The 11,580-nt window shown below is 55.3% G+C and overlaps 2 protein-coding genes across 3 annotated transcripts; one reads left to right on the forward strand and one right to left on the reverse strand.

The window, feature by feature from the left end:
• The first annotated feature begins 408 nt into the window (after window positions 1–408).
• PCSK1N (proprotein convertase subtilisin/kexin type 1 inhibitor) lies at window positions 409–6,529 on the forward strand. Of its 2 annotated transcripts, none has more exons than XM_047716873.1 (3): window positions 409–630; window positions 5,371–5,846; window positions 6,166–6,529. In XM_047716873.1, the coding sequence occupies exons 1-3, from the start codon at window positions 517–519 to the stop codon at window positions 6,359–6,361; spliced, it is 786 nt and encodes a 261-aa protein (XP_047572829.1). In that variant the 5' UTR covers window positions 409–516; the 3' UTR covers window positions 6,362–6,529. The 2 variants fall into 2 exon arrangements, with proteins under 2 accessions (XP_047572829.1, XP_047572830.1); XM_047716874.1 differs by having other exon boundaries at window positions 412–630; window positions 5,374–5,846.
• Window positions 6,530–7,493: 964 nt separating this feature from the next.
• ERAS (ES cell expressed Ras) lies at window positions 7,494–10,775 on the reverse strand. Its single transcript, XM_047716875.1, has 2 exons — window positions 10,740–10,775; window positions 7,494–8,238 (listed from the first exon to the last, which is right to left on the reverse strand). Exon 2 carries the CDS (start codon window positions 8,193–8,195, stop codon window positions 7,494–7,496), a length of 702 nt encoding a protein of 233 aa, XP_047572831.1. The 5' UTR covers window positions 8,196–8,238; window positions 10,740–10,775.
• Window positions 10,776–11,580: the final 805 nt, after the last annotated feature.

Here is an 11,580-nt window from a genome sequence, read left to right on the forward strand (position 1 = left end):
GTGGCTTGAGACCCTTTTCTGGAACAATGTATGGGTAAAATCTATTTATCTATGTATCGATCCTCACCCATAGCAGCGAGGAACTGTTTATCCATGAACAAAGTCATATGTCTCCTCCCCAGGGAGGGAGAGGTGGGGGACCAGATCCCCATTCCACTCCACTGAGTCAATTTTGCCTGCCTGTCTCCTAAGGGACAGCAAAGTCTGTTGCCCCGGTAACTGCCCTCCGACTGCCATGGCAACCGCCATCGAAGGTTCCAGTTTACCACCTTGCCCCTTGGGCATCTCCATGGCGACGGGCAGGATGGAGGGGTTGCTGGAGCTCCCGGGCTGCGCCTGCGTAGAGTGCCCGGAGACGGAGGAGGGGTGGGGTGAGGGGAGTGGGGGGTTGGGCAGGGGGAGGACCGGGTTCTCCCGCGCGCGCAGCCGCAGAGCACCGCAGCCTTGCCCGCTCACCCCAGCGCTGCGCATTTGCCAGCCAGTCCGCCCGTCCGGAGCCCGGCTCGCTGGGGCAGCATGGCTTGGTCGCCGCTGCTCCGCGGGCCGCGGGCCGGGGGCGTGGGCCTTTTGGTGCTGCTGCTGTTGGCCTTACTACGGCCGCCCCCCGCGTTCTGCGCGCGGCCGGTAAAGGTGCGACACCAGTCGGGCACCGGTTGGGGGTGGGCGGGAGGAGGCTGTGGGCGAGGGTCTGTGCTCGGCTGCTGGCCCCTCGTCCTCGCGGGCCCCCGCCTGCTCCCGGACGTGCGGGGAGATCGGCCAGGGGGGTCCGGGGGCCTCCGCCCGTCTGCGCCCAGGCCATGCAGGACTCGGCCTCCGGGTGTGCAGGGCTCCGCTGGCAGCCACGCCCTGCCCACCCTTGGCACCTGGCGCGGGCCGGGCCTCGCTCCGCAGGTCGCTTGTGGCGCTGTCCATGGGACGAGCGCGCATGAAGGAAGGGGGTGTCCGCATAGGTCACTGTGTGTGGGATGCGCTGACTGGGGCGTGAGAATGTGCTGTCTCTGTAAGTACGTATCCTTTGATGTCAGCGCTTCTGAGCGTCCCTGCAGGGGCGCCGTTGTGGGTCTGGGTGTGCAGTGAGGGTGATGCTGGGGTCTTCCTGCGTTTGACTTGTCTCAGGGACACTTTGTAAATCCTGTGGGGATGGCTAACCTATGGGCGCGTCTCTGTGTGTGTGTGTGTCTGTGTGTGTGTGTGTGTGTGTGAGATTTCGTTCTAAATTTATATAGGAGTGGTCTTTGCCGCCCCATGTGCACATCCCATTTTGGTTCTGTTGGACCAAGCGACTAGGATTTTGTATGGCTGTTCAGGAGGCTGTTTCTCCCTGTCCCTTTATGGAGCTGTGTCATTGTGGGGAGAGGAGCCATGATGTCTCCGGGCTGCATTGTGTCTTTAAAGGTGATGTGTGTCCTTGCATCTGGGTAGCTTGGCCATTGTGACCACATGGACAGCCGCGTCTGAACGTGTGCAGTTCCTCGTGTGTGGCTGTGGCAGTGTCAGGTTGTGCGTGTGACATCTCAAGGCTTGCTAGCCCATGGGAGTGTGAGCCCATGGGAGGCTGTGATTGCTGGTGAGTGTGTGATTCTCTAGGGGCTGAGGGTTAGTGGGCGCCTAGGGCACTTGGAGCACATCCTCCTTCAACTTGTCAAGGATGGGGGACTTAAAAAATTATTATATATTTTACATCTGACATAATATGGTTAACATACATGTATGATGTAAGGAATAATGATAAAATAACCCTTGTGTGTACCCACCACTCTGGTTAAGAAATTGAGCATGACCGATAGTTAGAAGCCCCTGGAGGCCCCTGTGCACAACAACCCACTTGGTCCTAATCGTTATCCTGTATTTTCAGTTCATTGATTCCTTACTTTTGTTTGTAGCTTATCACATATGTGTGTAGGTCTAAACAATATGTTGTTTAGCCTTTCTTCATAGAAATGGAATCATACCAGGCATCAGGCTCCTTTTAGTCACTAGGGGTCACTAGGAAGTCATCGGGGCATCTGGTAGTCTCAGCCTGCTGTGGAATTCGTTAACTTGTTTTTTTGTTTTTGTTTTTGCTTTTTTTTTTCTTTTTGGCTCTGCATCACCTGTGAGATGCATCCACCATGCACATTTGCACATTAAAGTGCATGGCCGTAATTCATTTATTTTCATTGCTGCCTAATATTTCATTTTCTGAGGATATCATCAGTGTCTGAGTATATCATGATTCATATGTGTTCTCAATATGTCTGTAGACATTTGGGCAGCTTCCAGGCTTTTTTCCCCTCTGGCTCTGTCCACTTCAACGTTGTCACAAACAGTGCCCGATATGATTTTTCACAAACCTGGATCCAGTAGTATATGTACAAAAGCTACCCTGGGTTGTAGCACACCCAGGAGTGGGTCATAGGATTTGTGCAGCTTTTTAGATATTGCTGAACTGTTTTTCAAAGTTATTTTGGCAATTGAATTCCCATCAGCAATGTATGAGAGTTTCTGTTTTTCCCACAGCCATGTCAGCATTGGGTATCACTAGGAGGTTTGAGTTCTTTGGGATGTATGATGCTTAGTATCTCACTGGCACTAAAATTTGCATTTTCCTGATTGCTAATGAGGCTCACTGTTTTCCATGCATTTAGTTACTCGTTTTGTTTCCTTTTTTGTGAAATACTTGGACATCAATTTTCCCTATTTTTAAAATCTAGTTTTCATTCTTTATATAAGTAATCTCTACACCCCACATGGGTGGGGTTCGAACTCACGACCCCGAGATCAAGAGTCGCAAGCTCTTCTGACAGAGCCAGCCAGGCACTCCTCCTTGTTTTTATATTAGCTTGTTTTTCTCTTCGCTTTTAAGGCATTTTTTTGGTATATTGGATACTAGTCCTTTATTGACTATTTGTGTTGCAGACCTCTTCTCCCACTCTGGTTTGACTGTTCATTCTTTTATGGTGTCTTGGGATAAAAAGAAATTCTTCATTTTAATGTAGTCAGATTTATTCATCTTCTCTCTCTTTTTTTTTTTAAAGATTTTTATTTATTTGACACTCAGAGAGAGAAATCACAAGTAGGCAGAGAGGCAGGCAGAGAGAGGAGGAAGCAGGCTCCCTGCTGAGCAGAGAGCCCGATGTGGGACTTGATCCCAGGACCCTGAGATCAGGACCTGAGCGGAAGGCAGAGGATTAACCCACTGAGCCACCCAGGCGCCCTCATCTTCTCTCTCTTTTTTTTTAAAGATTTTATTTATCTGTCAGAGAGAGAGAAAGAGAGCGCAAGCAGGGGGAGCATCAGGCAGAGGGAGAAGCAGGCTCCCCCACTGAACTAGGAGCCCGATGATGCAATGTGGGACTTGATCCCAGGACCTGGGATCATGACCTGAGCCAACTGAGCCATCCCCAGGTGTCCCTGTTCATCTTTTCCTTTTCATTGCTCCCACGTTTGGGTTATTTGTTGTTCATGCATGTTGGACTTTTTTTTTAAGATTTTATTTATTTATTTGACAGAGAGAGAGACAGCAAGAACAGGAACAAGGAACACAAGCATAGGGAGTGGGAGAGGGAAAGCAGGCTTCCCGCCGAGCAGGAAGCCCGATGTGGGGCTTGGTTGACCTGAGCCCAAGACAGATGGTTAACCATCTGAGCCACCCAGGTGCCCCCCTGCATGGGTTTTTGAAAGAGCCAGTCCTGTCCCCACTGCTCTGAGTATCCCTTCTGCCATGAGGCAATTGTCAATATCTGTGCAGCTGTTCTTAAGTTCTGTTCAATCCTATTACTTCCTTTCGCTGGACTGAATCTGCTGTCTAACTGGCCCATTTAATTTTTTTTTAAGATTTCACTTTTAAGTCCTCTCTACACCCAGCGTAGGGCTCAATCGCACAACCCAGAAATCAAGAGTCACAGGCTCCACCCACTGAGCCAGCCAGGTGCCCCTTGCCTCCTTCTTTTTGAATTTCACTTAAAACATATTTCTAGGGCACCTGGGTGCTTCAGTTGGTTGGGTGACTGCCTTTGGCTCAGGTCATGATTCCGGAGTCCTGGGATCGAGTCCCCCATTGGGCTCCCAGCTCCATGGGGAGTCTGCTTCTCCCTCTGACCTTCTCCCCTCTCACGTTCTCTCTCACTCTCTCTCTCAAATAGATAAATAAAAATAAAAAAAATATTTCTAGATGTTTCTTTTTCAAATCTTCATCATCATTTTTGTGGGGTTTTTTGTTCCTTACTCATACTTTTGATACCGGTTTTTATTTCTTTAAGCTTTTTGAAATTCCTTAAAACTGTCTGGATTGAAAATTAATCATTGGGTAATTTATACTACAGAAAGATTTACACACATACCAAATAATATATGAACAAGGTTACTCATCCCAACATTATAAGAATAGCAAAAGATTGATGGTGGGGTGGGGGTGTGGGGGGGTGGAGTGCCTGGCTGGCTCAGTCAGTAGAGCGCCAGGTTCTTGATGGGGTTGTGAGTTCCAGCCCCCCATGGGGTGTAGAGATTGCTTAAAAGACAAAATCTTTTTAAAAAAGTAATAACAGAAGATTGGAAACACCATAAATGTCCATTAGTCGTCCATCAGTCGAAGACTGGTTAAATAAAATGTGTGCATCCATACAAAAGAGATTCAATGCAGAGGAAAGAAATGAAAACAGAGGGATGGGGGTGCCTGGGTGGCTCAGTGGGTTAAGCCTCTGCCTTCGGCTCAGGTCGTGATCTCAGGGTCCTGGGATCGAGCCCCACATCGGGCTTTCTGCTCAGCAGGGAGCCCGTTTCCTCCTCTCTTTCTCCGCCTGCCTCTCTGCCTACTTGTGATCTCTCTCTCTCTCTGTTAAATAAAGAAATAAAAATCTTAAAAAAAAAAAACCAGAGGGATGGAGAGGGAGGGAATGAGATACGGAGGGAGGGAGGAGAAAGAAAAGGGAGAGAGAAAAGATGCACTGAAAGTACTGATCCAGACAGATTCCCAAATGCAAGGTGCAGAACAGTCTGCTACCCTTTGGGCAAAAGCAGTGAACAATAAGAACCTATAAAATGCAAATATGGTTCTTACAGTCCAGACATCAATATAGAAAAATCTATGGCTATCATAAACACCATCACCCCTCCTATAAAGACACCTGTTCTCCAGCAGCCCTGGGGCAAATCCTGAATCACTGGGAAATCATTGATGGGTTGGGGAACCAGCGGTCTTTGGTGGTCTTCAGTGTGACTGGACATATTTGGGAGTCTCCAGTGGCCTTAGGGGTGTCTGGGTATATTTGAGGGGCCCCGGTGCCTTGGGCTGCATCTGGGGATGTTTGAGGTCCACAGGGCTCCCCTGGGTGGCGGCGGGGGTCCCTGGCCTGACAGACGCTGACGTCTCCCCCCTCCCACGTCTTCTGGCAGGACCCCCGCGGCCTGGGCGCAGCCGCGTCGCCCATGGCTGAGGCTGGCGCTCCCCGCCGCTTCCGGCGAGCTGCGCCCCGGGGCGAGGCGGCGGGGGCCGTGCAGGAGCTGGCGCGGGCGCTGGCGCACCTGCTGGAGGCCGAAAGGCAGGAGAGGGCGCGGGCCGAGGCGCAGGAGGCCGAGGATCAGCAGGCGCGAGTCCTGGCGCAGCTGCTGCGCGCCTGGAGCTCCCCCCGCACCAACGACCCCGCGCTGGGCCTGGAGGACGACCCCGACGCGCCCGCCGCGCAGCTGGCCCGCGCCCTGCTCCGCGCCCGCCTGGACCCTGCCGCCCTCGCAGCCCAGCTCGTCCCGGCCCCTGCCCCTGCCGCTGCGCTCAGACCCCGGCCCCCTGTCTACGACGACGGCCCCACCGGCCCAGAGGCCGAGGACGCCGGCGACGAGACGCCTGACGTGGACCCGGAGCTGCTGAGGTACCCCGGCAAGGGGTGGGGAGGGGGCGGCACCTGCATCGCGGGGGCGGCGGGAGCTGCGGGGGCCTGCCTCACAGCGTGGCGCCGACACTTAGGCCCTGGGATCCTAGGAAGGAGAGAGAACCTCCAGCCAAGGTGTAGGGTCCGAGGTGTCTGGCTGGGGAGAGTGGGAGCGGCACTGTCGGTCCCGGGGAGGGGCGCTCCGATGCTCGGTTTCTGGGCCCGGTCCCCAGGCAGTATGCAGTTGCAGGGCCGTCTGGGTCCTAGGGCAGAGACGTTGATGTACACGCTCATCGCCTTCCTCCCGGCTCTTTTGCAGGTACTTGTTGGGGCGGATCCTCGCGGGGAGCCCGGATCCCGAGGCTGTGGCTGCCCCGCGCCGCCTCCGCCGTGCTGCGGACCAGGATCTGGGCCCAGAGGTGCCCCCTGAGGGCGTGCTGGGGGCCCTGCTGCGGGTGAAGCGCCTGGAGACCCCTTCACCCCAGGCGCCGGTGCGCCGCCTTCTGCCCCCCTGAGCACCGCCCGGATCCTGAGTCCCCTCAGGCCCAGGACCACCCCACCCCAACACCCCGACTGCTCCCCGTCGGTACACTGAGAGCGGCTTACCCCGTCGGCCGCAGTTGCTGCCCTCGAACCCCAAGATCCCCACCTTTGGCCCCACAATAAATGCGATTTGAAGCAGCTATGTGCTTGTCCAGAGTGGCAGTTTCTGGCTAGGGGTGGGGGTGGGGTCCGGTGGGATGAGTGGTGGTGGTCGCGCTCAGACAAAGGCAGAGGGGCCCCTCCCCCACTCTCTGCCTCTTTTCCTGGGGGAGGCATCCATAAAGACAATGGCAGTAACCACCCAGATCCTGGGCCCCACTCCACAAGGCTCTGAAGACACTTTCAGGGCCTGCAGCAAGTAGCATTTTCCTGGGGCCCATCCTTTTGGGGACCAAGGGACAGCCCTGAGGCATGAGTAGTTTGGGCTGTGCTGGCTGGCCGAGGTGTCCACAGGCACCCACGAGCCTTCCTGCTCTGGGGGAAAGGCTACCAGGCGAAAGAGAAGGAGTGGACTGCAGGCCAGGGGTCAGTTACCAACCCCCCACCCCCCAGGGGGACTCTGCCTCTGAGAAATTCAAACCTGGGCCTCCAGGTCATGAAGAAAGAATATTTGTCAAGGCAGGGAAATAGGACAAATGTCACCCACTCAATAAGGCTTTCCTTGATCTCCCTGTCACTCTTTATTCCCACACTCGCTTTTACACAGTCTAAGTTATATGTACGAGGGCAGGGATTTCTAAGTGCCTTGCTGGCCTCTATATCCTTTGCACCCAAAGCAGGGCCTGGCACACAGTGGGCTCCCCCCAGCATTTCTTGAATGAAGGAATTCTCACCATTCAAGGAACAGTCTCCCCAGTTTCACTCGCACCCACGTAACACTTGGCACAGAGGCAGCTTTGAAACCTGAGAACACCCATTTATTTAATTTGGCTCACAATCTCCGCTCGCCAGTAACCAATATGATACTGCACGTTACCAAATGCCCATCACCAAATGAAAACCTTCCGAACAGAGGGACTCATCTATCCACAGTACACCAACAGTGTCCCACACAGCTAGGTGCTGGGGGTGGGGGAGGGGGAGCACTCTTCACGACCAAGATCTTCAGGCCACAGAACAGCCGCAGCGGCACATGGCCTTCTGGTGCCGGGCCTTATCCCCACTGGGCCCTGCCATGGCCTCCTTTGCCATGGCCTCCCGGACCTTTTGGATCTCCTGGATGAGCAGGGTAAAGGCCTCCTCTACGCCTTGCCGTGTCTTGGCTGAGGTCTCCACGAAGGGGGCCCCCCAGCTCTTCGCAAGGGCTGCCGCAGCGGCCCGAGCATCTCCAGGGCTGCTCACAAGGTCACACTTGTTGCCCACAAGGACGAGGGGCTGGGTGCGGTGAGGGCCCCAGGTGGCTCGCATCTGCTGCAGCTGGGCTAGAGACGAGGGGTCATCCAGGGCGAAGACCCCCAGCACACCATCCCCAATGGCCACGCACTGGTCACGCAGGGCCCTATGAGTGGCCTGCCCCGCTGTGTCCAGCACGTTCAGAATGCAGCCTCCGTGGCCCAGGGCCACCTCCTTCCAGTAGGAATCCTGGATCGTGGGGTCGTGGTCTTCCACAAAGCACTGGTGGTTCAACTGGATGGTGAGCGCGCTCTTGCCCACGCCGCTCGCGCCCACCACAACCGCCTTGTATTCCGGCAGCTGCTTGCCGACACTTTTGGAGGGTGCGCGAGCCCTCTGGCTCTCCTCCTGAGAGCTGAGGTTCCACGTGCCCAGGCCCAGATCAAACATGTTAGGGTTTCTCGGCAGCGCCATTCCTCCGGTGGGCAGCTCAGGGAAGGGAGACAGACAGCAGGCCCTGTGAGGGAAGAGAAAAGACAAGGGGGAGAGGCGGGGGCGGGGGAGCGGGAGGTTAGGCAAGACCATTGGGGGCAAGGGGTCAGCTGGTGTCATGGAATCAACATTTAATAAGTGCCTAGGTGTGTGCAAATCACCTTCTAGTAGGCTGTATACCTTATTTATGTTGATTAATCTCTGTCCGTCTCATTCCCTCTATGTGAAGGCACGGGTTTTAGGAGCCCCTTTATTTAGTTGTAATTTCTATACCACAGTTAATCTAGTTAAAGTGCACGATTCAATTTTTTTTTAGCATATTCACACTGTTGTGCAACCATCACCGTAATCTAAGAAAATTTTCTTCACCCAGAAAAGAAAACTCCTGCCCATTAGCAGCCCCTCCCCCTTGGGCATAGGCCGGTGGGGATTTGGGCCAGTTTTGATTTTGGTTTCCGATCGTATCACTGTTGATCCCCAAGCCCGGCACCGTGTGGGTCACATATTATCTGCCGAGCGACATTCCTGTCCCCAGGGAGTTTGTATTCCAAAAGGTGGAGACAATAAATGAAATAAATGGGCAAATTATGAGGTCGGTTGTTCATTAACATTAGAATTTAGTCTTTCTTACATATTCAGCATGTGGCTATTGAGAGCCCACTGTGTGGTGAGGACAAACAACTGGGGAAAATAGTTAAAATAGTTAGCAAGCCCCTGCCCCCAGGAACGTGACTTGGTGGTCAGGAAGACAGACAACAACAAAGATAAATCAGTAAAATATCCTGTAATAATAGGTGATAAACAGCCCGGAGGTGCTTGGTTCACGTTAGGCCTCTTTATTATTATTTAATTTTCATGCATTATTTCCAGCGTCTTCCGGCATGCCGGGCATTGTGATGGGTGTGGGGAAGGAAGGTGGGAGGTGTGGGGGTGGGGAAGAGGCAGCAAACAAAATAGACTGAAATCCCTGCCCTTGGGAGGATTAGATTCTGGAAGTGAGAAGGAGACAATCAACAAAATAAGCAAGTAAATTATCATGCAGGTAGGAAAGGATGGGCACACAGCAGGTGCTCAATTAGTGCTAGCTATTAATAGCAAATTACCATTAAACTTATTCAATACACATCCTGGTCTCGGTTCTGTGTGGCCTCACGAAATGCATCATAATGGCTGCGACCCCGAATCTCTCTGGAAACCCCGGGGAGAATGGCAGTTTGGGGGGGGGCAGATGGTGGGTTCAAGGCTTCCTTGGGGGTTCTGTTGAATTTGGGAGCTGGAGGTCAGGGTTGGGGGGTGGGGAACGTCCCAGATGGGGGTCCAACTGTAAGGTCCTCAGCCCAAAGAGACTTCTGGCAATAGTTATTAGATGCTCTGGCTTAGAAAGAAGGGGGGCCATGGTGAAGAGAGATAAACTGAGGACAGAGCTGGCGGGCGGGGGGGGGGGGGGAAATCCTCGGACGCTTCCGGGAACAGAAAGGGAGAAGATGTAGCAGCAAGGACAGACGGAGAGGCTAAGACAAGGGCGGAAGCGCCAGGGAGGCCGCTGTTGTGGTCCAAGGCCCTCCATGGAGAGGTCAGAGTCTAAGGTGGAACTAACCGCCAGGATTTGTTCTAAGAGTCAAAGGCGGCGCGGGGGGTGGGGAGGGGTGAAGGCTAACTCTCGAGTTTGGGGTCCGGGCCACTGGGAATTCTTGGGTGCTCGCGCCTGAGGCCGGGGATACTTGAGACGGACTCTGCCCCCTTAGCAAAGGGCTTCGGGAACGGAAAGGCGCCACAGGAATGATTTCCCAGGACCCGGGCCTGCAGCAGCGGAGCCGTCTGACCGCCCCGCGACACTTCCCACCACCCAGGAGAGGCTGAGCCATCCCCCACCCAGGCCACGGTGTCGGCACGGAACAGCGAGGCCTTAGCAAGCGAGGTAGCGGTGGCCGTTTACCGGTCGGAGGTCAAACGGCCCGCCAGGGGCCCCACCGACGGCAGCGGGGGTCTCGCCCTCCCCTAGTGACACCGAGCCACTTATTGTGTCCCGGGAGCTATGAGCGTCCCCGTAGGGCCCTTGAGACCCCGTGATCCCTTCCTGGAGCCACCCGGCCCCGGATTCGCCCAGGATCCAGGGGTGCGCGTTGAGGGGAGGCAGGGGCCAGAACGTGAGACCCTACGAACGGACACCCGCGCCGGGCCACGCTTCCCTTGACTCAACCGGGGGAGGTGCGCCTGGGGGACCCACAGGTTTTCCCCTAAACCTGTCCCCTGTGCTCCTGCCGGCCCAGCTCACCCGGTTCTTTCTAGGATGCCGGGCGGCCCCAATCCCGAGGCTCGAGCCCACAGCCCCTGCTTCCCGCGCCCAGGTCTGTCTCCACCGAGGCTCCCGAGCTAGGGGCTGGGGGTGGGTCCTGGCCCCTGAGAATGGGAGGAGGTAGGGGAAGGGCCCCCTTCAAAGCCCACCTCCGTAGCTCCCCCACAGCCCACTGCGGAAAGGCCTCCCCGCTCGGGGCCGGGGGCTGGAGGCCCGGCGGCCTGGCTCACCTCGGTCCTGGGAAAGGCGGGAGCGCTTGACCCGAACCCACCGCAGCTGTGACAGGACTGACAGAGGAGGAGATGCTCCCACCCCGCCCCAAACCGCTGGGGGGAGGTGGGAGGAGGGAGGCGGGAGGCGGGGGGCGGGGGGGCGGGAGGGGAGAGGGAGAACGCATGCGCAAAGGCGCTCCCAGACCCCTCAGCAGGCACGCCCCCCCTTCCCCAGGGGTGGGTGCGGAGTCCTGCCCCCTCCAGTAACCAGCAACAGGGCACAAAGGAGGTAGTCTTGGGGTACACGGAGCCAGTGGTGGGACCTCCCTGTGTACCCCCTGCTGCACCTCTCCCTTACCTTGCCCCCATCCGGGAGGTGATTACGTGTTTTTGGTGTGCGGAGGGTGTAGCAGTTTTGACCTGAGTGGCCAGACTTTGGCATAAGTCTCATGGGGGCCTCAAGTGGAGCCTGGGCTGCCTTAAGCAGACTTTTTGTAAAGTAGCTTGGGGGAGAGGGTTGTGCCTGTTTCTGGAGGGAAGGAGTTGAATGGGAGGGTTATGGTGTCAGGGCCGTAGGAATCTGATTTGAGGTGGATGGGTGTCAAGTGCAAACATTTCCCAGACTCCCTTGCAGCTATGGCAGCCATCTGATACAGGTCTGACCAATGAGATGGAAGGCTACGTTTGGGTGGGGGGGTGGCATCCAGAATGCTCCTTAAAAGAGTCATGACTGAGGTAGCCACAGCCCCTTTCCCTTCTTCTTGACTGGGGTAGAGCTCTGGTGGGTATCTTGGGTTCATAAGGTGACCATGAAAAAAGTCTAAGAGACCTCAGCCTGAACTGTTCTGAGTTGCCAAAG

The sequence above is a fragment of the Lutra lutra genome, chromosome X (assembly GCF_902655055.1).
Source record: "Lutra lutra chromosome X, mLutLut1.2, whole genome shotgun sequence".
NCBI lineage: Eukaryota > Metazoa > Chordata > Mammalia > Carnivora > Mustelidae > Lutra > Lutra lutra.

Excerpts from the sequence above, each read along its gene's own strand:
- ERAS (XM_047716875.1), bottom strand. The coding sequence starts at position 8,195 with ATGGCGCTGCCGAGAAACCCTAACATGTTTGATCTGGGCCTGGGCACG.
- PCSK1N (XM_047716873.1), top strand. The coding sequence starts at position 517 with ATGGCTTGGTCGCCGCTGCTCCGCGGGCCGCGGGCCGGGGGCGTGGGC. Across the intron at positions 631-5,370 it reads TCTGCGCGCGGCCGGTAAAG|CAGGACCCCCGCGGCCTGGG; the intron begins GTGCGACACCAG and ends CACGTCTTCTGG. Across the intron at positions 5,847-6,165 it reads GTGGACCCGGAGCTGCTGAG|GTACTTGTTGGGGCGGATCC; the intron begins GTACCCCGGCAA and ends GCTCTTTTGCAG.